At 44.1% G+C, this 23664-nt stretch overlaps 1 protein-coding gene across 1 annotated transcript; it reads right to left on the bottom strand.

Moving 5' to 3' along the window:
• Positions 1-3612: 3612 nt before the first annotated feature.
• Positions 3613-22014, bottom strand: LOC119970617 (proteinase-activated receptor 2-like). Its single transcript, XM_038805531.1, has 2 exons — positions 21891-22014; positions 3613-5274 (listed from the first exon to the last, which is right to left on the bottom strand). Exons 1-2 carry the CDS (start codon positions 21943-21945, stop codon positions 4193-4195), a joined length of 1137 nt encoding a protein of 378 aa, XP_038661459.1. The 5' UTR covers positions 21946-22014; the 3' UTR covers positions 3613-4192.
• Between the last annotated feature and the right edge of the window lie 1650 nt (positions 22015-23664).

Raw genomic sequence — 23664 nt, 5'->3', positions numbered from 1 at the left:
AACTGCAGGGTAAATTCTATCACATTGTGGTCACTGCCTGCCTCCCCCCCCCCCCCCAAAGGGTTCCTTCACCTTAAGATCCCTAATCAAGTCTGCCTCATTACGCATCTCCAAATCCAGAATTGCCTGTTCCCTATTGGGCTCTGTCATAAACTGCTCCAAAAACAACATCTCCTAGACATTCCACAAAGTCCTTTCTGGGGATCCACTACCAACCTGATTTTCTCAGTCCGCCTGCTTATTGAAGGCCCCCATGATTATTGTAATATTATCTTTTTTACATGCCTTTTCTATCTCCTGATTTTCTGCCCCACGTCCTGACTGCTGCTCGGGAGCTTGTACATAACCCCAAGCAGGATCTTTGTTCCTTCCTCAACTCTACCCACAAAGATTCTACGCCTTCCGACCCTATAAATTGCTTCTTGCTATTGATTTAATTTCATTCCTTATTAACAATGCAACCCCGCCCCCTCTGCCTATCCTTTCGAAAGGGCACATATCTTTGGATATTTAGTTTCCAGCCCTGAACCACGTACAGCCACGTCTCTGTGATGCCCACCACATTGTACAGGCCATTTTTCAATGTGTGCAAGAAGCTCATTTATCTTGTCTCATATGCTGCGTCATTTAGGTATGATGCCCTGGCCGGCATTGACTGCCCCCTTCTCACAGTTGTCTAGGTTTTGCTGCATGCAAACAAACGGACTGCTTGACACCACAGGGATGTCAGAGGATATCGTCTTCAAAGAAAAGTGAAAATGATAAGCCCAGCGATTACAGGACGGTCCGTTTAACCTCCACGTTGGGAAAGCCTTTAGAAATGATCAATTTGGACAAAATTAATAAGTTACTTGGGCAAATGCAGCTTAATAAAGGAAAATTCAGCAGGCAAAAAGCAAGTTTGTTAATCGCAAGGGTAATCTTTTTGAGAGACTTCCAAAAGGCATTTGATGAATTGCTGCAGAACAGACTTGAGCAAAGTTAGAATAATGGAATAACATGAACAGTAGCAACACAAATACAAAATTAGTGGAGTGACAGCAGAGGTGGTGAATGGTTTTTAACCAGACTGGAGGAAGGTTGAGTGTGAGCAGAGTTCCCCAGCGATTAGTATTGGGACCTCTGCTCTTCCAACTACCTATCAATGATATGGGACTGGTTTCTCCACAACAGGATTCTACATTTTACTGGCAGCCCAGGGGTTTCCCGACAGCGTGGGACTGCCCCACAATGGGAAACCCCATTGACCGGCCAGCGTAACAGAGCATCCCACAGGCAGGATTAAATGGAAATGTAGCACGGCGGGACAGAGAATCCAGCCCATAAACCTTGGTTTACAGGGCACAATTACAAAGTTTGCAGATGATACAAACTGTGGACAATGAGTTGGATAGTTTAAAACTTCCAGACTGATGAGCCATCAATTGTACGTGAGACGAGTTGCTGTACAAAAGTTAGGCTTTAATAAGCTAGAACTTAGCCCTGCGGTCGACTACAATAAATGGACGACCGCCGGGCGTTCTGACTATTTATACCTCGGTATGGAGGCGTTGTTAACTCAGCCTCTCGACCAATCGGAGAGCCGTCACATGACTGGTCTCAACTAATCGGTCGAGAGGCACATGACTGACCAGGGCCAATGGTAAGCCGGTGTTCTGCACCAATGGCAGACAGTTATGCAAATCATACCACCACACAGACCAAAAGATATAGGTTGATGAAATGAGCAATCGGCAGATGAAATTTAATGCAGAGAAGTGTGAAGTGATTAATTTCCATAGGAATAACAGGCAACATAAAATACAAAGGATATAATGCTGCAATCAACAATGGCTTCCATGGTCATCGGTCATCATTAGACTTTTCATTCCAGATTTTTGTTGAATTCAAACTTCACCATCTGCAGTAGTAGGATTTGAACGCAGACCATACGGAGGGTCTCAGAGTTATTGGTCTAGTGACAATACGCCTGTGCCAAAGCCCCCATTTTTATATATATATTTTAAAATTCTACAAAACTGAGGGGGGGGGGTTTAGACCCTGGTGAGGCACTGTAACTACAACAAAACGGCAAAGTAAAAAACAAATCAAAATGTCATTACTGGGAGGGTGATGCAGTCCCTGGCACGCCCACTGCTCGCAGAAGGCCTGGTGTGTCCTGGTGGACACCAGCACCACATCTAGACATGTGTACAATTCATTGCAAGTGACAGGACAGGCTGAAAGAGTGCTTAAAGCATGCTGGACTTCATCAAGAAGGGCACAAGAGTACAAAAACAAGGAAGCCATGTTAAAGTTACACATAAAGCACTGGGTTATTCTCACCCAGTGTACTAGTGTCCAGCTCTGGGCACCACAACTTAGGATGGATGGCGAGGTAGTAGAGAGGCTGCAGCAAAGATGAATGTGAATGGTCCCAGGCAAGAGGAAATTAACTTAGAGATGGAAGTTGGGACTGTTCTCCTTGAAGATAAGGTTGTGAGGATAGGAAACATTTAAAATCACGAGGTGGTCTGAATAGAGTCGTTCAGGAGAAAGGGTTCACACTTGTGAAAGGATTGAGAACCAGAGGGTGTGGATTTAAGGCAATTGGAAAAAGCAATAACACAGAGGGAAAATGTCGCACAACAGGTGGTTAGGGTCAGGAATCGATTGCGAGAGTGATGGAGGCAGCGTCAACTGAGGCTATAGGGAATTATCTTGACAAGGAAACTTTGCAGGCTTGCAGAGAAAAGGCAGGGAGTGGTACTAGGTGAATTGCTCCTTCAGAGGAGGGCCAGCACAGACATGAGCTGAATGACCTTCCACACAGAAACCATTTTGTTAGAGGAAGATCATTGTTGAAGCAGCTGAAGGTAGTGCGGCCTAGGCACCATCCTGAAGGAACTCCTGCAGCAATGTCTTCTTTGTGGAAAATGTGGATAACAGCAAATGAAAATAACAGCAAGCTCCTATCCAGCCAACTGATAATCAGATTACAGTTTTGTGTTATGATAGATAAATATTAGCCAGGACGCCAGAGGCATCTCCTCTGCTTTCTTAGAAAATAGTGACAAGACCTATTGCATCCCCATGGTGGCAGGGGCCTTGGTTTATCTGAAAAAAGTGGCACCACCAAAAAATGCAACACTAGTTCAGCACTGCAGAATTGTCAACCTTGATTTTGTGCTCAAGTCCTGGAGTGGAATTGAACCCACAACCTTCTGACCCAGAAGTAAGAACGCTACCCATAGATCCGCAGCTAGTGTGGCAGCATTAATTCACGAGACACTCGCCACTTATCAACAATATAATTCCAGGTATAATCTGCATCTTTGAAAGGTGGAGTAGGTGGAGCATCAAAAAAAAAAGGGGGGAACAACGGGTTGACATTTCAGCAAGAATCTTGCTCAGAATTCTATACTTATACAGTGAAGGGGCAAAACTATTGAGAATGGATGAGTCAAGGTGAATGTGAAACCAGTGGGTCACCATAATGCCCTGTAATTTTGCAATTTGTTTTGGATTCAGACCAGACTCTGGAGACAGGTCTCAGCTAGCAATAACACGTCTGCAGGCAGGTTATTGGAGGTCAAATTTATTTATTTATTTTTTTAAAATAAAAAGTTCACATTTCACAATTTAAAAAAAATATTTATTCAAAATAAATGAGTTTTGAGAACAGCTGAAGATTTCAAAACATTTTACTGTACAATTTTGTTAATATTCTTAACACAGCTATTAAAACATCCCATGTCCCCCCTCTAGTTTATTTTTTTAATTCAAACAGGTTATAGAAAAAGGTCAACAGTTACTGTACCAATTATGAACAACGCATTCGTTCATTCTTTTTTTTTTAAAGTCACAGTACAAGCTTTTGGCAGTTAAAGGGAAGGCAAAAAAAATGTTGGTGTTCTAGTCAAACATCAAATATTTAAAAAATTCCAGGGTGATTCAAGAAACACGTCAATATGTAGGATCATTCTGAACATTCTTACACACTATATACACACACTTTCAAGTAAAATAGGGAAGATTGCTTTGATCGGCATAAGCAAATGGCAGTCAGAAATTGTTTATAATTCAGCAATTTTTACAATTCATAGAAAACTAGTGAGACAATACTTGGCTAAACTGGCCAAATTAATTTACAGATTTGTTGTACAAAGCTGAGCAACTGAAGGTTTGAAATTGAACGGTCAAAAACAATGCTTCACACTTTATTCAGCAGTGTGCTTGTTGTGGTAGTAACTTTACTGGCAGAAGTATATGAACCAGATCCTTTGGAAAGTTTCTTAGAGGCAAAGGAAGCCTTGATACTTCTAACTGCCCTGACACTACGACATCGCAAAGTATTTTTAACATGGTCTCGGAAATCTTTGGAAACAAAGTAATAGACAAAGGGATCAATGCAACTATTTATGCCAGACAGACAAAGACTTACAATATAGAACGCATAAGTATTGCTGTTCCTTTCATATTTTAGAAGTGAATAATGAACAATAAGCATAACATTGCTTGGAGTGAAGCAGACTAAATACATCGCAAGAACAGTAACGATCAACTCAATTGCTCTCCTGCGGCTTTTCCCAATGCTGTCTTCATTGGTAGAAGCTGTCAATGTTTTGATCATCAACACATATGCAGTTAATGTCAACAATGCTGGAAAGAAGTACACACCAATAGACAAAGAGAGAAAATAATCAAACATGCTGGAAACCAACTGCTTTTCAGGCATAACATCATGACAGGTTGTTATATTAAGGCGAGTAACATTTGCTGTTTGCTGAATATTTAAGTACAATGGCATAGTGCCCAATGCAAATATTATCCAAATGAAAATAGATACAGCATAGGCAATAGAAGTCTTTCTTCTTGATTGAGATATTGGATCAACAACAACCCAGTATCGTTGAACACTGATGCATGTCATGAATAGGATTGAACAGTACATGTTTCCATAGAAAAACACCACCAGCACCTTGCACAGTCCTTCTCCATAAATCCAATTGTTGCCATTGAGATGATAGGAAATTTTCAAAGGTAACCAAATGATGAACAGGAGATCTGCCAAAGCCAAATTGGCCATGTAAATAGCTGCCGGATGTTTCATTTTGGTTCGCCAGACAAACACCCACAGTGCCATAGCATTTGCAGGCAAGCCAAAGATGAACACAATAATGTAAACCAAAGGCAAGAAGACTGTAGTCAATCCACTCGTTAGTACAGATGCAGCAAAGTCGTCAACCTCAAGTCCATGGTTGCTCTTGTTACCAAGAAAGCTTCGTGGTTTTACTGGAATGAAAGAGAACTCATTTATAATTCCATAGCAAATACATTATTCCAGGTTGCATTTGTCACTCAAATGAAATGAAGATGTTTTAATTGTAGAAAAGGGCATTAAACCGCCCCAAATTATGTTACAAAATAAAATGGGGGGAAAACTAGATTATTCGTAGTTGTTACTAATAAAGCAGTCAACACACATGCAAATTTCATGTCACAGCCATTAAATTACAAACAAAACAAACATATTTTTAAAATTTGAGACAAAGTACTGATGATACTCAATGCACAAGTACATTAATACATAATCATTAAGTGTATTATATCAATGCAAATGTAGTTGTCTAATGCATCAAACACTAACCTGGAGATAGATTGGGAATTCAGTGGTAGAAATTTTATTTTGTTGAGCATTACTGAGGAACTGATCTCAGAATACATGCTGCATGCCAATGTACTTAACTTGTCAGGAAACTGAGGTAGTTTTAAGCAATTTATAGAAATTTGGGGCTGAATTCTCCGTCTCGCCACATTTCAGGTTCACCCCGTCGGCGGGATGCTCTGTTACGCCAGGCGGTCAATGGGGCTTCCCATTGTGGGGCAGCCCCATGCCGTCGGGAAACCCCCAGGCTGCCGGCAAAACGGAGCAACCCGCTGGTGGAGAATCCAGCCCAAGGTATCGATTCAAGTAAGTTTAATTTAGTGTGTCTGTGTAACAAGGATTAAAAGTTCTAGTTAGATTCCTGTTAAACAAAGGCCTTTGCATGTATGGGGATTTTGGTTTGTTTTCAAACTGTCTGCATTGCGCTTGGCAAGTTGACATCGTGAAAAGCAAACAAGTACAAAAAAAGACTCAGCCCTTGCTTAGCAACCACCGGTCACCTAAAACTTAGAAAGACCGTTAGAGTTTAGTTTTAACTGGATCCAAGACAGTAGAGGCCACCAGCTTTCATAGCTCTGCCAGAAGCATAAGTAGGACAATGGAGTAATAGGAGGAAAGCAAGTCCCATAAACTAAACAACAGCTAGTTCAGGAAACCAGAGAATGAAAAGGGAGGTCCACAGGAACACGGAATTCAGAAAGACAAAATAAACTAGGACTTGAGCACAGTACTGTTCATTGGAATTCAAGTGAAAGACGGAGAAAATACTCAGTTAGAAATGTCTGTGGTACCCAGATTTAAAGTGAGGAACTAGACAGAAGTAAATCAAAAGTTTGGTGACATCTTAATACAGCCTGTGAAGCAGCAGTGTTCTACTGGCATGGGTGGGAACCCGAGAGATTGCAGAGACGCTCGAATGCACGTGGCAATTCAAGACAGAGATATATTAAAGGAGAGTTATAATTACAATTGTAAATACTGGAAGTGGATCCTTGCTGAAAACAGCAGAGAGAAAGAATTATTTGAAAGAAGATTCAAAGGCATGTCTTTGAGAGTAGAGTTTGGAAATACTTGTGGAAACCAAGGTCCTGAATTATGTAATAAACATCTGGAGGCTTGGAGGAGAAATTCAGAGAAGTTCAATTAGGTGGCATCTGACCCATGATTTGGGATGAGTCTGACCACATTTGGTTTACATGGACTGCAAGAACAATATAGCTCAACTTATAACTTGTAACCCGTGTTATCATAACATTTTCATACATTTATAATGAAGTGAGAGTGGGAGAGTATTGTATTATTGTCAAAACTTCTCATGTTTAATAATTGTTTGTTGTTGCAGATATTCCAGTGACTCTGTTCATCAGGTTTCCCAAAAACAAGTAAAAATGTTTGGATTTTTTGAGCCAGTGTTCTATTCTGGGACCTTGCTGTCCAGTTGCATCAACTAGGATCATAACACTTATTTGTACATAGAACCACAGAGTCTCTACAGTATAGGAGTCCATTCTGTCCACGAGGTCTGCTCCGACCTTCCGAAAGAGCACCCTACCTAGGCCCATTCCCCCACCCTATCCCTGTAAAACCACCTAACCTGCACATCTCTGGACTACATTTATTGGTAATACAGTGTAGCCACCTGGGGTGGCCACTGCCCAACACAAAATGGAAGATTGCAAGGAATGCAGGGAAAATGGACATGTTGTAAAGCAAGCTGCTTGCAAAGCACTTGTATATTGGGACTGCTGCAGAAACCAGTTTTGACTGCTGCAGAAACCAGACAGCACTGTGAAAAGAAACCAGTTAACATACTAATGAGGCAATACCGGGCGATCCCCAGATACAATGGAAACAAGTTAAACACAGATCGATACATTGAATGGAAGGCCAGACCTTTCGGCGCCAGAGAAGCCCAAAACAATAGGTCCCAAGAACCGCCCCAGTGACCGAGGAACTGCCCCATTATTGGGGGATTCAAACATATTGATTGGGAAGAGACCCAATCGATTCCAAGCAGGTAAGGGAGTCCGTCCAAAGGGGCGCGGATCCCCTGGGACCTATAAAAGACAGGTCCCACACATGGTTCAGTCTTCTGATCCAGCCCTCCTCTCTCTTTGACCATCACTCCTCCATGGACCAGCTTTTGCCAAGAAGATCTTGAACGAGAGAGAGAAGAGGGTTCGGACAGCAGCCGCCAACAAGTAAGTGCCTCACAACAATCGCTACCAGAGATAGGCACTCCTGACCCCTTTTAACTTATACCAACCTGAAGTCTGCAGACCAGAGCCGAGCAAGAGGCCTTGTTCCCTGACCCAGCAGTTCCTTCGAGATAAATATTAGTTTATTTAGCGGTAGGAGTAAGTTTAATCCTTTTAGCGTGTGCATGGGTAGTTATTATAATTGTATTATAATAAACTCAGTTGTTTGGACTTACTAATTGGTGTATGGTTTTATTGCTTTGAACCTCACCTTGACCTTGTGGCGGTGTTTTAACGACACCTGGTGACTCCAGAGTTAAGTAAAGAAACAGAACCAAATTGAATGTTAAGCACACTCACCCAGAACGACCAACAACAGCAAGATGAAAAGCAAAGCATGCAAGTATTTTGATCACTGCTGTGCCGCACGGTAGCATTGTGGATAGCACAATCGCTTCACAGCTCCAGGGTCCCAGGTTCACTTCTGGCTTGGGTCACTGTCTGTGCAGAGTCTGCACATCCTCCCCGTGTGTGCGTGGGTTTCCTCCGGGTCCTCTGGTTTCCTCCCACAGTCCAAAGATGTGCGGATTAGGTGGATTGGCCATGATAAATTGCCCTTAATGTCCAAAATTGCCCTTAGTGTTGGGTGGGGTTACTGAGTTATGGGGATAGGGTGGAGGTGTTGACCTTGGGTAGGGGTTAGGGTGCTCTTTCCAAGAGCCAGTGCAGACTCGATGGGCCTAATGGCCTCCTTCTGCACTGTAATTTCTATGTAAATTCTATGTGCCTTGCTATCTTGATTGCCTGCCAAACTGGTAGAAAAATAACTTGGTTTCAATTAACTTGATAGGGGACTGGGATCTTGAGAGAAGGTTCCGCAAGGATAGATGCACAGCCAAAATTAGAAGAGAAATCAAGTGAGTCAGGAAGACATAGATGTCTAGACCAGTTAAGTTACAAGGGGGTTTGGTAAGAGTGGATGGTATTTATTTTCATGCAAGGAGTCTGACGAACAAGGCAGATGAATTGAGGGCACAACTTAAAATATGGGGATATGATGGAATTGCTGTCACCGAGACATGGTTGAGAGAGGGGCAGGATTGGCAGCTCAATATTTCAGGATACAGGGTCTTCAGGCGAGATAGGGAAGGAGAGGGGTTGTCGCAATTCTGATCATGAATCGATTACAGCAGTGAGGGACAACGTCTTAGAAGGCTCTGCAACTGAAGCCATATGGGTCGAACTTAAAAACCAAAAAGAAACAATCACATTGTTGAGAGTGTTCTATAGGCCTCCTAACAGTCCGAGAGAAATAGAACAGCGATATGTAGGCAAATTTCACAGAAGTGCAAAAGTAATAGGATAGTGATAGTGGGGGATTTCAACTTCCCCAACATTAACTGGGGTAGTCAAAGTATAAAAAGTTCAGAGGGAGCAAAATTCTTAAAATGCATCCAGGAGAACCTTTTAAGCCAGTATGGAGAAGGTCCTACAAGGGAGGAGGCTGTCCTGGACTTAAAGCAGGCAATTAGTTGAAGTATCACATAGAATTACAGAATCCGGTGGGCGGCATGTGGCACAGTGGTTAGCACTAGTGCCTCACAGCACCACGAGCAATTCGGCCTTGGGTGACTGTGTGGAATTTGCACTATCCACCGATGCCAATGTGAGTTTCTGCTGGGTCACCAGTTTCCTCCTACAGTCCAAATATGTACTGGTTAGGTGGAGTCATGCGGGCAGGGCACAGGTGGGCCTAGGTAAGGTGCGCTTTCAGAGAGTTGGTGCAGACTTGATGGGCTGAAATGCCTCCTTCGGCACTGTAGGGATTTTATGGATCCATAAACTTCAGTCTTTACCATCAAAACCTCTCAATCTTAAACCTCTATGGATCACCTCCTAAGTGCCTGTTCAAGGAAGGAGTCTGAACTTTTCTCAACTTCTTGGATTTCAATAACAAATTGTTTGGCCAGTTGAAGGACTGCAGGGGTAGAGCAGTGAAATGGGATGGAGCGGATTGATTTAAGTTGGCATGGCCTCCTGCACTATAAAGACGTTGTCCCTCATCCCTGGAAACACTTTTGAGGTTAGATATCCTTCCTGAAGTGTGGTAGACAGAATTGTCCACAGTACTCCAGCTGAACCCTAACCAAACCAAGTAATCATAAGGTTTGATATATTTTTAAAAAAATATTCTATGCCAATAGAGTATCTGCCTTTTAAAAGCCCTGATCAACATGCACTTTCCCATGATCAGGTTTATGAACACCAAAGCTTGTATGCACCAATATATTCAAATTCATGCCAGTAATAGTCCTTCCTTATTAGTCTTCCCAAAGTTCATAATTTCACATTTCTCCACATTGAGCTCCATCTGCCATAGACTATCCTGAAATCAGCAACCAACTTCACCTTTTTCTATTTGTTCATAACACTTATTGTTCCTCCATTATTGCCCAGGAGGCGATGGTGGCGAGCTTCCTTCATAAACCGCTGTGTTGTAGGATCACCCATATTGCTGTTCGAAAGGGAGTTTGAAGATTTTGATTGACCCAGCAACAGTGAAGGAACTTTATTTTACCAAGTAAATCTGTAAACTTTATAATGCTACTCCGCACTTCAGAAAACATCCATCCACCACAGTCTGCTTCCTAGTCAATTCCATATCCTGAGAATCCTGGATGATTCCGGAACACTGGAAATTGAAAATAGGACCATTAGACATGGGAGCAGAATTAGGCCATTCGGCCCATCGAGTCTGCTCCACCATTCAATCATGGCTGATATGTCTCTCATCCCGGTAACCTTTGATCCTCTTATTAAATCAAGAAATTAATCTATCTCGGTTTTAAAGACACTCAGCGATTTAGCCTTGTTAAGGGACAGGGTATAGAGAACCCCAAAGTGTATCATGGAGTTCACCTTACCCACAACTTTTAATAGATTGTGGTATGGGGAGCACACGGCCCACTCTACAGGTGTGGTACAGCAGAAATGGAAAAGTACTTTTTAAAGCAAAACAATGTGTATTCTATGAAGTCAAGTTAACCTTTTTAAAACATATAGTGAACATCTTAGCAACCATCAATTCAAATACAACCCCCAAAGAATACAACACTAAGTAATCCTTAATAAATTCCCAAACAACATCCAGAAGGCAAAATACCCTTTTAACACAACTGATCTTTGAGAAGTTACCACATTGAAATCAGCAAATGGACATTCATACACATCCTGCTGTGATTTCAGCTTCTCCAAAACTAAAATGAAACCAAACCCACCCTGCAGCAAAAAGCCTAAAGCAAAAGTAAAAAGCTGACAGACAGCCCAGCTCCACCCACTCTGACATCACTGCAGTAATAAACACCCATTTTTTTAAAGGTACTCTCAGGTGACAGGCCTCCACAGCCTTCTGCAGCAAAGAGTTCCACAGATTCACCTCCCTCTGGCTGAAGAAATTCCTCCTCATCTCAGTTTTAAAGGATTGTCCCTTCAGTTTGAGGCCGTGCCCTTGGGTTCTGGTTTTCGTACTAGTGGAAACATGCTCTCCATGTCCACTCCTCGCAGTATCCTGTAAGTTTCAATAAGATTCTCCCCCTCATCCTTCTCAACTCCAAAAGTATAGACCAGAGTCCTCAACTGCTCCACATATGACAAGCTCTTCATTCCAGGGATCATTCTTGTGAATTTCCTCTGGACCCTTTCCAAGGCCAGCACATTCTTCCTCAGATATGGATCTGCTCACAATACTCCAAATGGGGTCTGATTAGAGCCTTATATAGCCTCAGAGAAGTATAGCGCGTCTTGTATTCTAGCCCTCTTGACTTGAATGCTAACATTGCATGTTTAAATGTTACACCTTTGTTTAAAAAAATGGTGCAAGGATAAGCCCTGCAGCCACAGGCCAGTCAGTCTAACCTCAGTGATGGGGAAACATCTCCAAAACAATAATCCTGGACAAACGTGTCACTGGGACAAATACAGATTCCAGCACAAGAGGCAAATCACACAGAACTAACTTGAATATTTTTGACAAGGGGAATAGGCCTGTTGTCATGCACATGGATTTCCAAAAGCAAATGATAAGTACCATAACATACCCATCAACAAAGCCCATGGAATAAAAGGGTGAGTGGCCGCATGGATAACAAGCTGGCCAAATGACTGGAAACATTAATGTTATTCTTTTTTGGAATGTGGGCGGTATACAGTGGAGTTCTGGAACCAATGCTTTTCTTGATCCATATTAATGACTTAGAAGTGGGAACACAGGACAAATTCAAAATGTGCAAAAGCTAAAACTTGGGAAGTATTATGAACTGTGAGGGAGATAGAATAGACTTCAAAAGGACATAGGCAAATTGGGGGAAATGGGCAGGCGTGGCAGTTCAAATTCAATGCAAAAATAGGAGATGATACATTTAAACAATACAGAGGGGGTGCACATTGAAGGTGACAGATCAGGTGGAGAAAGTGGCCAGTGAGGCCTTCAGGATCTGGGCTTTTACAAAGGCACAGAGTAAAGCAATGAAGGTGCGGTGAACCTTTCGAAATAATATGGTTTAACCCAAATTGGAATATTGTGTCCAATTCTGGGCACGACACTTCAGGAGGGATGTGAACACATATTATGCAGGTAGCTGAAAGATTCATTAGAATTGTTCCAATGATAGGGGACTCCAATTACAGGAATGGAGTTTTTGGTCTTAAAAAGGAGTGGAGAGGAGATTTGATGGAGACATTCAAAATGTACAAATCAACTCCAGCCTCGATCCAATACAATTCGCCTACCGCTGCAACAGGTCCACGGCAAATGCCATCTCCATGGCCCTGCACTCTACCCTGGAACACCTAGATAACAAAGTCACCAATGTCAAGCTCCTATTTATCGACTACAGCTCAGCCGTCAACACCATCATTCCTAAGCGAAACTCATCTCCAAACTCCGTGGCCTTGACCTCAGCTGCTCCTCCCTCTGGATCCTGAACTTTCTAATCCACAGGCGACAATCAGTAAAGATAGGCAACACCGTTGCCCCACAAGGCTGTGTCCTCAGCCCCCTACTAAACTCCTTATACACCTATGACTGTGTGGCCAAATTCCCCTCCAACTCGATTTGCAAATTTGTTGATGACACCACCATAGTGGGTCGGATTTCAAACAATTACGGGCAGAGTAAGGAATGTGATAGAGAATCTGGTGAACTGGTGCGACGACAATAATCTCTCCCTCAATGTCAACAAAACGAAGGACATTGTCATAGATTTCAGGAAGCGTAGTGGAGAACATGCCCCTGTCTACATCAATGGGAACGAAGTCGAAAGGGTCGAGAGCGTCAGGTTTTTAGGTGTACAGATTACCAACAGCCTGTCCTGATTCCCCATGCTGACACTATCGTTAAGAAAGCCTACCAACAGGGCAGCACGGTGGCGCAGTGATTAGCATTGCAGCCTCACGGCGCCGAGGTCCCAGGTTCGATCCCGGCCCTGGGTCACTGTCCATGTGGAGTTTGCACAAGTGGGTCAGAATGGAGGAGAGTTTGTGCAGGGAGTCGGGACTGAAAGCACTAGTAACAGCGCCGCTCCAGATAGCTCTGGGGAAATACTCAGGGAGTCCAGTAATAATAGCTTCATTGAGAATTTCGAGGCAGTTTCACCAACACTTCGGATTCGGGGCAGGGTCAAGGGAAATGCCGATTCGGGAGATCCACAGGTTTGAGTCAGGGAGGTGGGATGGAAACTTTCAGAAATGGGAGGAGAAGGGGATTAAGACACTAATAGATTTGTTTCTTAGGGGTCGGTTTGCAGGATTGAAGGAGCTGGAAGCGAAGTTTGGGCTGGTGCAGGGGGAAATGTTTAGATACATGCAGGTTCGAGATTTTGCCAGAAAGGAGATACAGAGCTTCCCAGAGGAACTGGCCTCCACATTGCTGGAGGAGATGCGGACGACAGGGGGACTGGAGAAGGGGGTAGTGTCAGTGGTTTATGCAGCTATTTTGGAAGAGGATAAGGCACCACTGGAAGGCATCAAAGCGAAGTGGGAGGAAGATTTGGGAGAGGTTATAAAGGAGGGGGTCTGGTGTGAGGTGCTCCGGAGAGTAAATGCCTCTACCTCGTGTGCGAGGTTGGGCTGATACAGCTGAAGGTGGTATACAGAGCACACCTCACGAGAGCGGGAATGAGCCATTTCTTTGAAGGAGTAGAAGATGTGTGCGAGCGTTGGGGGAGGGGAGGGGGGGGGGGGGGGGGGTGGGGGGCGCTAATCACATTCATTTGTTTTGGTCCTGTCCAAAGCTATAGGATTACAGGAAGGAGGTTTTTAGGGTAATTTCCAAGGTGGTGCACGTGAAACTGGGCCCGGGTCCCCGGGAGGCCATATTCGGGGTGTCGGACCAGCCAGGGTTGGAAACGGATGCAGAGGCAGATATCGTAGCCTTCGCCTCGTTGATCGCCTGAAGGCGGATCCTGCTGGGATGGAGAGCGGCCTCTCCACCCTGTGCCCTGGTGTGGCGGGGGGGACCTGTTGGAATACTTGACCCTTGAGAAGGTTAAGTTTGAACTGAGGGGAAGGATGGCAGGGTTCTACAATTCATGGGCATTATTCATTATGCACTTTCAAGAACTGGATAACATCGAACATTAGTTGGGGGGGGGGGATGGGTGGAGGGGGCTGTGTGTATTAAGGGTGATCCCTGATTCCTTTTTGTCATTTGTTTATGTAAACATGCGGGCTAATGGTTGGGGTTTGGTGGGAGGATGGGATCGTTGTTATTGTTATGGGGATTGACATATTTGTTGCTGATTACCGTTTATTGTTGGTGGGTGTAAATTTGGGAGAAAATGTGAAAAAGGAGGAGAATAAAAATATTTTTTAAAAAGAAAGCATTCTTTCTGGTTGTATCACAGCTTGGTATGGAGCCTGCTCTGCCCAGGACCACAGGAAACTACAAAAGGTCGTGAATGTAGCCCAGTCCATCACGCAAACCAGCCTCCCATCCATTGACTCTGTCTACAATTCCCGCTGCCTCGGAAAGGCAGCCAGCATGATTAAGGACCCCATGCACCCCGGACATACTCTCTTCCACCTTCTTCCATCAGGAAAAAGATACCAAAGTTTGAGGTCACGTACCAACCGACTCAAGAACAGCTTCTTCCCTACGGCCATCAGACATTCGAATGGACCTACCTTGTATTAAGTTGATCTTTTCTCTACACCTTGCTATAACTGTAACTTTATATTCTGCAGTCTCTCCTTCCTTCCCTATGTACGGTATGCATTGTTTGTACAGCATGCAAGAAACAATACTTTTCACTGTAAACTAATACATGTGACAATAATAAATCAAACCAAATCAAATCAAAACAGGAATTTTAGGGAGCCTTGGATAATGAGGGATACTGTGAACCTTGTCAAAAATAAAAAGGAAGGTTTTGTTCAGTCTAGAAGGGTGGGGATAGTCAAAAGCCTCGAGGAGTACAAGGAAAGTTGGAAGGTACTTAAACTGGAAATTAGGAGGTCTAGGAGGGGTCATGAAATCCTTGGCAAGTAGGATTTAAGATGAATCCCAAAGTGTTTTATTCATATGTAAAAGGCAAGAGTGTGGCCAGAGAAAGGATTGCACCACTCAAGGACAGTGGCAGGGATCTATGTGTTGAGCCAGAGGAAATGGGTAAGGTATGAAATGAAGGGACTTTGTGGAAGATGATTCTTGAATAGGGTGTGTAAACAGTCTGGGTTATGTTGACCTCAAAAAGGAAGTGTTATTGGGTGTTTTAAAAGACATTAAGGTAGATAAATCTCCTGGGCCTGATGGGATTTACCCCAGAATACTGAGGGAAGCGAGAGAGGAAACTGCTGGGGCATTGACTGACAGGCGAGGTCCCAGAGGACTGGAGATAAGCTAATATGGTACCTCTGTTTAAGAAAGATAGTACGGATAATCCAGGAAACTATAGGCCAGTGAGCCTCACATCGGTAATAGGTAAATTATTGGAGAGAATGGTCAGGGTCAGGATTTACACCCATTTGGAATCAAATGGACTCATTAGTGATAGACAGCATGGTTTTGTGAAGGGTAGGTCGTGCCTCACTGACTTGATCAAGATTTTTGAGGAGGTGACAAAGGTGATTGATGTCAGGAGAATGGTGGATGTTGTTTACATGGACTTCAGTAAAGCCTTTGACAAGGTGTCTCATGGCAGACTGGTACAAAAGGTGAAGTCACACAGGATTAGAGGTGAGGTGGCAAGATGGATACAGAACTGGCTCGGTCACAGAAGATAACAGTAGAAGGGTGTTTTTCTGAATGGAAGATTGTGACTAGTGGAGTTACACAGGGATCTGTGCAGGGGCCTCTGTTGGTTACATTATACATAAACGGCTTGGGTGGAAAATGTAGCTGGTCTGATTAGCAAGTTCGCAGATGACACCAAGGTTGGTGGAATGGCAGATTGAGTTAAGGATTGCCAGAGAATACAGCAGGATATAGATAGGTTGGAGACTTGGGCAGAGAAATGACAATTGGAGTTTAATCCGGACAAATGTGAGGTAATGCATTTTGGTAGGTCTAACAGAGAGGAAATATACAGTCAATGGCAAAATTCTTAGGAATATTGAAAGTCAGATATCTGCACGTACAGGTCCACAGATCTTTGAAAGTGACAGCACACGTGGACAAGGTAGTCAAGAACAAGGTAGTCAAGGTAGCATACGGAATGCTTGCCTTCATTGGACAGCGTTCGAGTATAAAAACTGGCAAGTCATGCTACAGTTGTATAGAACCTCGGTACTGCCGCATTTGGAATATTTCGCGCAATAATAATCTTTATTATTGTCACAGCTAGGCTTACATTAACACTGCAATGAAGCATGAAGTTACTGTGAAAATCCTCTAATCTGTTCAGGTACACAAGAGGGAGAAGTCAGAATGTTCAATTCACCTAACAAGCACGTCTTTCAGAACTTGTGAAGTAAACTGGAGCACCCAGAGGAAATCCACGCAGACATGGGGAGAACGGCCAGACTCTGCAAAGAAAGTGACCCAAGCGGGAATTGAATCAGGGACCCTGGCCTTGTGAAGCAATAGTGCTAACTGCTGTGCTACCGTGCCACAATTCTGATCGGCACACTACCAGAAGGATGTGAAGGCTTGAAAGGGTGCAGAGGATGTTTACCAGGATATTGACTGGTCTGGGTGTTAGCTGTGCGGAGAGGCTGAATAGATTTGGGCTGTTTTCATTAGAATGATGGAGGCTGAGGGGCGAGCTGATAGATGCTTACAAGATTATGAGAGGCATGGATAGAGTGGATGTGTAAAGTTTAGAGGAGATGTGCGTGGCACGTTTTTTGTTTTCTTTTTACACAGTGGTTGGTGAGTGTCTGGAACATTTTGCCAGGGGAGGTTCTGAAAGCAGATGCCTTCTAACAGCATTCAAAAGGCATCTTGGCAAATCATAGAATTTACAGTGCAGAAGGAGGCTATTTAGCCCATTGAGTCTGCACTAGCCCTTACAAAGAGCACCCTACTGAATCCCACGTTTCTATCCTATCCCCGTAACCCCCACTTAACATCTTTTGGACACTAAGGGCAATTTAGCATGGCCAATCCACCTGCACATCTTTGGACTGTGGGAGGAAACCGGAGCACACGGAAGAAACCCACACAGACACAGGGAGAATGTGCCGACTCCGCACAGAGAGTGACCCAGTCGGGAATTGAACCTGGGACCTTGGGAGCGGTGAAACAACTGTGCTAACCACTATGCTACCATGCTGCTCTTAAATGGACAGGATGGGTATAGAGGAATATGGCACTAGGAAGTGCTGAGGGATTGGGCCAAGCGCGTATCATGACCGGTACAGGTTTGGAGGGCTGAAGGGCCCATTCCTTTGCTGTATTGTTGTTTGTTCAGAATAGGTTTTCAACCCAACCCATCCCCCACGCAGAGAAGAAAATACCAAGCTGGTATTTAAAAGGGAGAGAACAAGAGGCACCCACACCACTGTTACACATAGCAAAGGCTGAGAATGCAAAGAAATCAAAGGAAACCGTTATTCTTATAGTTAACTATTTGAACTTGAATTCTAATCATGTAATGATGTCCCTTCAGGTTCAGCTTAAAAACCTTGTGACTAACTGGGCTTGTTGTAATTCTAAACTTTATCCCGGAAGGATCAGTAATCAACCACACCCTTCTATAGTGTCATGATAGTTACAACCACACACACCTTCCCAGGTATACAGCTACAGTTCAGGATAGGCGAGGACAATATATACACCAACACTACGTGGCTTTCAGCGTTAAAATACCAATTGGGTGTACATTTTACTGCAATTACACATTCTCAATAATAGTTATTGTCACAAGTAGGCATACATTAACATTACAATGAAGTTACTGTGAAAAGCCCCGAGTCGCCACATTCCAGCGCCTGTTCGGGTACACAGAGGGAGAATTCAGAATGTCTAATTCACCTAACAAGCACGTCTTTCGGGATTTGTGGCAAGAAAATGGAACACCCACGCAAACACAGGGAGAACATACAGACTCCACACAGACAGTGACCCAAGCTGGGAATCGAACCTGGAGCTGTGAAGCAACAGTGTTAACCACTGTGCTACTGTGACATTAAGGAAGGAATGAAAAAAATGGAAATTAAATCTTGTTTCAGAACTCAATAGGTCATTTCAAAACAAAAAGCTCTTAATATAATGGTGAAGTGTGTTCAAACACCTTAAAAAAATATTCACCCTAGTCACATCAGGTAACAGTCTCATGACTCAATAAGTACACAAGATACATGTCGCTTTTAAAATTCATTTACAGGATGGGGGGGGGGGGGGGGGTCACTGGCTAGTCCAGCATTTATTGCCCACCCTTGGTTGCCCGTCACAATGTGGTGGTGAGCTGCCTTCTTGAACTGCTGCAGTCTATGTGGTGTAGGTATATCCATTGTGCTGTGAGGGAGGGAATACTAGGATTTTGACCCAGCAACAGTGAAAGAACGACAATATATTTCCATGTCAGGATGGTGCGTGGAGAGGGAAACCTCCAGGTGGTGGGGTTCCCAGGTATCTGCTGCCCTTGTCCTTCTAGATGGTTGTGGTCATGGGTTTGGAAGGTACTAAAGTCACACTTGGGGCTTCCCCATAACTGACCTTTTGCAGATCTTAACTGGAGCTCTTGATACTTCTGCAGAAATAAGACTCTCTTTCCACCTTTCACTTAACTATTTCCGACCATGCATCAAATAAAATCTCCATCAATTCTGGACAAGGTGAAAATAGATAAGTCCCCGGGGCCTGATGGGATTTATCCTAGGATTCTCTGGGAAGCCAGGGAAGAGATTGCTGAGCCTTTGGCTTTGATTTTTATGTCATCATTGGCTACAGGAATAGTGCCAGAGGACTGGAGGATAGCAAATGTGGTCCCATTGTTCAAGAAGGGGAGTAGAGATAACCCCGGTAACTATAGGCCGGTGAGCCTCACGTCTGTTGTGGGTAAAGTCTTGGAGAGGATTATAAGAGATACGATTTATAATCATCTAGATAGGAATAATATGATTAGGGATAGTCAGCATGGTTTTGTGAAGGGTAGGTCATGCCTCACAAACCTTATCGAGTTCTTTGAGAAGGTGACTGTACAGGTAGATGAGGGTAGAGCAGTTGATGTGGTGTATATGGATTTCAGTAAAGCGTTTGATAAGGTTCCCCACGGTCGGCTATTGCATAAAATACGGAGGCTGGGGATTGAGGGTGATTTAGAGATGTGGATCAGAAATTGGCTAGTTGAAAGAGGACAGAGGGTGGTGGTTGATGGCAAATGTTCAGAATGGAGTTCAGTTACAAGTGGCGTACCACAAGGATCTGTTCTGGGGCCGTTGCTGTTTGTCATTTTTATAAATGACCTAGAGGAGGGCACAGAAGGTTGGGTGAGTAAATTTGCAGACGACACTAAAGTCGGTGGAGTTGTAGACAGTGTGGAAGGATGTTGCAGGTTACAGAGGGACATAGATAAACTGCAGAGCTGGGCTGAGAGGTGGCAAATGGAGTTTAATGTAGAGAAGTGTGAGGTGATTCACTTTGGAAAGAATAACAGGAATGCAGAATATTTGGCTAATGGTAAAATTCTTGGTAGTGTGGATGAGCAGAGGGATCTCGGTGTCCATGTACATAGATCCCTGAAAGTTGCCACCCAGGTTGATAGGGTTGTGAAGAAGGCCTATGGTGTGTTGACCTTTATTGGTAGAGGGATTGAGTTCCGGAGCCACGAGGTCATGTTGCAGCTGTACAAAACTCTGGTACGGCCGCATTTGGAGTATTGCGTACAGTTCTGTTCGCCTCATTACAGGAAGGACGTGGAAGCTTTGGAACGGGTGCAGAGGAGATTTACCAGGATGTTGCCTGGTATGGAGGGAAAATCTTATGAGGAAAGGCTGATGGACTTGAGGTTGTTTTCGTTAGAGAGAAGAAGGTTAAGAGGTGACTTAATAGAGGCATACAAAATGATCAGAGGGTTAGATAGGGTGGACAGTGAGAGCCTTCTCCCGCGGATGGAGGTGGCTAGCATGAGGGGACATAGCCTTAAATTGAGGGGTAATAGATATAGGACAGAGGTCAGAGGTAGGTTTCTTACGCAAAGAGTGGTGAGGCCGTGGAATGCCCTACCTGCAACAGTAGTGAACTCGCCAACATTGAGGGCATTTAAAAGTTTATTGGATAAGCATATGGATGATAATGGCATAGTGTAGGTTAGATGGCCTTTAGTTTTTGACATCCCATGTCGGTGCAACATCGTGGGCCGAAGGGCCTGTACTGCGCTGTATCGTTCTATGTTCTATGTAAAAGGAAACTGCTTTGTGATTTAAGATAGTCATGTTGGATGCTAAATCACATTATCTCAGAGGTAAGGCCTTCTGCTCTACACAGTCCTATGGAATTAAACTACAATAATTAACTAATGCAGGAGGGCAACATTATTTCAAATTACATTACATGTTAACTCCCCAAATGGCGTTTACTCTATTCAGCCAAACTAGTACACACCATTGTATTTTTGAACAACATTATAACCTAATAACGTTTTAGTGACAGATTAACTGAATGTCAGCGGTACAAACAAAGGCAGATGGTGGCAAAATTTGTAAATCAAGTTATTTTGATTGATGCGGTCAGACCTGCTGATTTCTCCAGCATTTTCTCTCCTCGCCTTCACGATAATAAGTGTATTTTGTCTTTAGTCCCAGCACAATGCTGGTCAGACTGGGGACAAAACGAGAAATGGAAGCTGCGCCCATTCTAATTGTATTATATCCTGATAATGTTTCAGAGATTAACCGAATCGTCAGTGGTACAAACAATGGCGGGCACCAAGTGTTAAAACTCTGTGATGATCCAAGATTAGATAGTTCACTGTCTCCCCTACCGCAAGGCAGAACGGTTAGATTGCAGCAACGTGGCATTCAAAAAGGTTTATAATTTCACTACAACTTGTAACGAGAAGAGTTTTCCTTCCGATCATTAATCCAACCTTAAACTAATTTACAGCCTGGGAATCAGTAACTCGCCATTAGCATGTTTTATTCTAATACAATTTACACAAGAATGTTCCCAAATGCAGGACAGAAACCCCGACATATTCACTGTCCTCGCCTTCACAATAATAAAAGTGTATTTTCTCTTTAGTGCCAGTACAATGCTGGATAGACTGGGGACAAATGGAAGCTGCGCCCAGTCCAATTGTTCAGTTGCGATCAGCGAAATCAGCCCAGTCCCGGCTCAGACATTGACTCTGGAACAACACTAACTTTTTCCTTGGACGTAACAGGGAATTAAAATCTTTCTGTTTTAAAGTGAATGTTTGAATGAATTTTTTTTAAAGTGCATTGATCTGAGACTTGTGCCATCACTCAGGCGGACGGAACTTGAACGATTGGGTGTCCAGTGAAATCTCGGAGCGCCCGGCTCCCTCCACTCACTGAGAGCGGAGCAATTTCACAGTGAGCGCCCCCTCCCCCAGCAACAGCAACTCCCTCCTCCACAGCCTTACCTGCACTGCAAACCGGCAAGGCCAGCAAACACGCTGCCAATATTACTGCAAACATCCTCACTTGGATCAATTCCCAGGACACAAACTCCAGGACAACAGGAACTAACTCTGTCTGTACTTCCCTCCCCGCCCTGCTCTATATCATCATTTGCTAATTGCGGAAAGGGGCCGGGCTCCTCATACCTGGACTGGATGATTGACAGGATCTTGGCATCCTCAAATAATCTGATTGGAAGAACCTGCAAAGGAGGCGTGTCCTAAAGGCAGGTCTGGGCCTGCATCTGCCCTGGGCCAGGAGGGTGGGTATCACTCCCCACCCACCACCCCAGACTGATACTGTAAAAGTTAAGTCGCCATAGTCCCAGATGACTATAGGCTCCTTTCCCCTTTGGGGAAGTGGAGACGCCAGTGATCAGCGGCCTGCTCTCCCGGCGGGGGGCGGGGGCCGGGGGCCGGGGGCACACGCAACAAATATTCGAGGAGTACAAATCATGACAGCACTTGTTCAAAGTAATTTCTTAAGAGTGTTTGAGCGAGTGTTCCCCCGCCAAGTCTTTTTTTAAAACCATGCAGTAGTTTGGGGCAGCACGGTAGCATAGTGGGTAACACAATTGCTTCACAGCTCCAGGGTCCCTGGTTCGATTCCCGGCTTGGGTCACTGTCTGTGTCCCGGAGTCTGCACGTTCTCCCCATGTGTGGGTGGGTTTCCTCCGGGTGCTCCGGTTTCCTGCCACAGTCCAAAGATGTGCAGGTTAGGTGGAGTGGCTCCTTAGTGCTAAATTGCTCCTTAGTTTCCAAAATTGCCCTTAGTGTTCGGTGGGGTAAATGGGTTGTGGGTATAGGATGGAGGTGTGGGTTTGAGTGGGGTGCTCTTTCCAAGAACCGGTGCAGACTTGATGGGCTGAATGGCCATCTTATTTAGAAATGGCCGAGCAGAAAACGGCAGGAATCAAGAGCCTTGTATTTAGAATTAATTCCAGGCTGAAACCAGATTTCATGGATTTTCAGTCTATTCTGACACATGCATTTGGAAGGCTGCGGAATGATTTTTATTTATTCATTCAGGGGGTGTGGGTGTCGGTGGCTAGACCAGCATTTAGTGCCCATCCCTAATTGACCTTCAGAAGGTGGCATTGAGCTGCCTTCTTGAAACATTGCAATCCATGTGGTGTAGGTAAAGCCGCAGTGCTATAAGGAGGGAGTTCCAGGATTTTGACCCAGCGACAGTGAAGGAATGGCAATATATTTTGAAGTCAGAATGGTGGGTGGCTTGGAGGGGAACCTCTAGGTGGTGGTGTTCCCATGTATTTGTTGCCCGTGTCCTTCTAGAAGGTCATAGGTTTGGAATGTGCTGCCTCAGTGTTGGCGAGTTCCTGCAGTACATCTTGTAGATGGTACACATTGATATACAATGGGAGGGGGTGAATGTTGATGGTGATGAATGGGGTGCCAATAAAGCAGATTGTTTTGTCCTAGATGGTGTCAAACCTCTTGAGTATTGTTGGGGCTTCACTCATCCAGGCAAAGGAGAGTATTCTATAACAATCCTGACTTGTGACTTATGGATGGATGGCATGCTTTGGGGACTCAGAAGGTGATTTACTGGTTGCAAGATTCCTCGCCACTGACCTACATTTTTAGCCACAGTATTTATATGGTTAGTCTAGTTCAGTTTCTGGTCAATGGTAACCCCAAGGATGTTGATAGGGGGTGATTGAGTGGTGTGAAGGAGTGATGATTAGATTCTCTCTTGCTGGATATAGTGATTTCCTGA

Source organism: Scyliorhinus canicula, chromosome 8, assembly GCF_902713615.1.
Source record: "Scyliorhinus canicula chromosome 8, sScyCan1.1, whole genome shotgun sequence".
NCBI lineage: Eukaryota > Metazoa > Chordata > Chondrichthyes > Carcharhiniformes > Scyliorhinidae > Scyliorhinus > Scyliorhinus canicula.
Note: the sequence above shows the minus strand (reverse complement) of the source record. Positions and strands in the feature narration are given on the sequence as shown.

Excerpts from the sequence above, each read along its gene's own strand:
- LOC119970617 (XM_038805531.1), bottom strand. The coding sequence starts at position 21,945 with ATGTTTGCAGTAATATTGGCAGCGTGTTTGCTGGCCTTGCCGGTTTGC. Across the intron at positions 5,275-21,890 it reads CTTGCCGGTTTGCAGTGCAG|TAAAACCACGAAGCTTTCTT; the intron begins GTAAGGCTGTGG and ends CTTTCATTCCAG.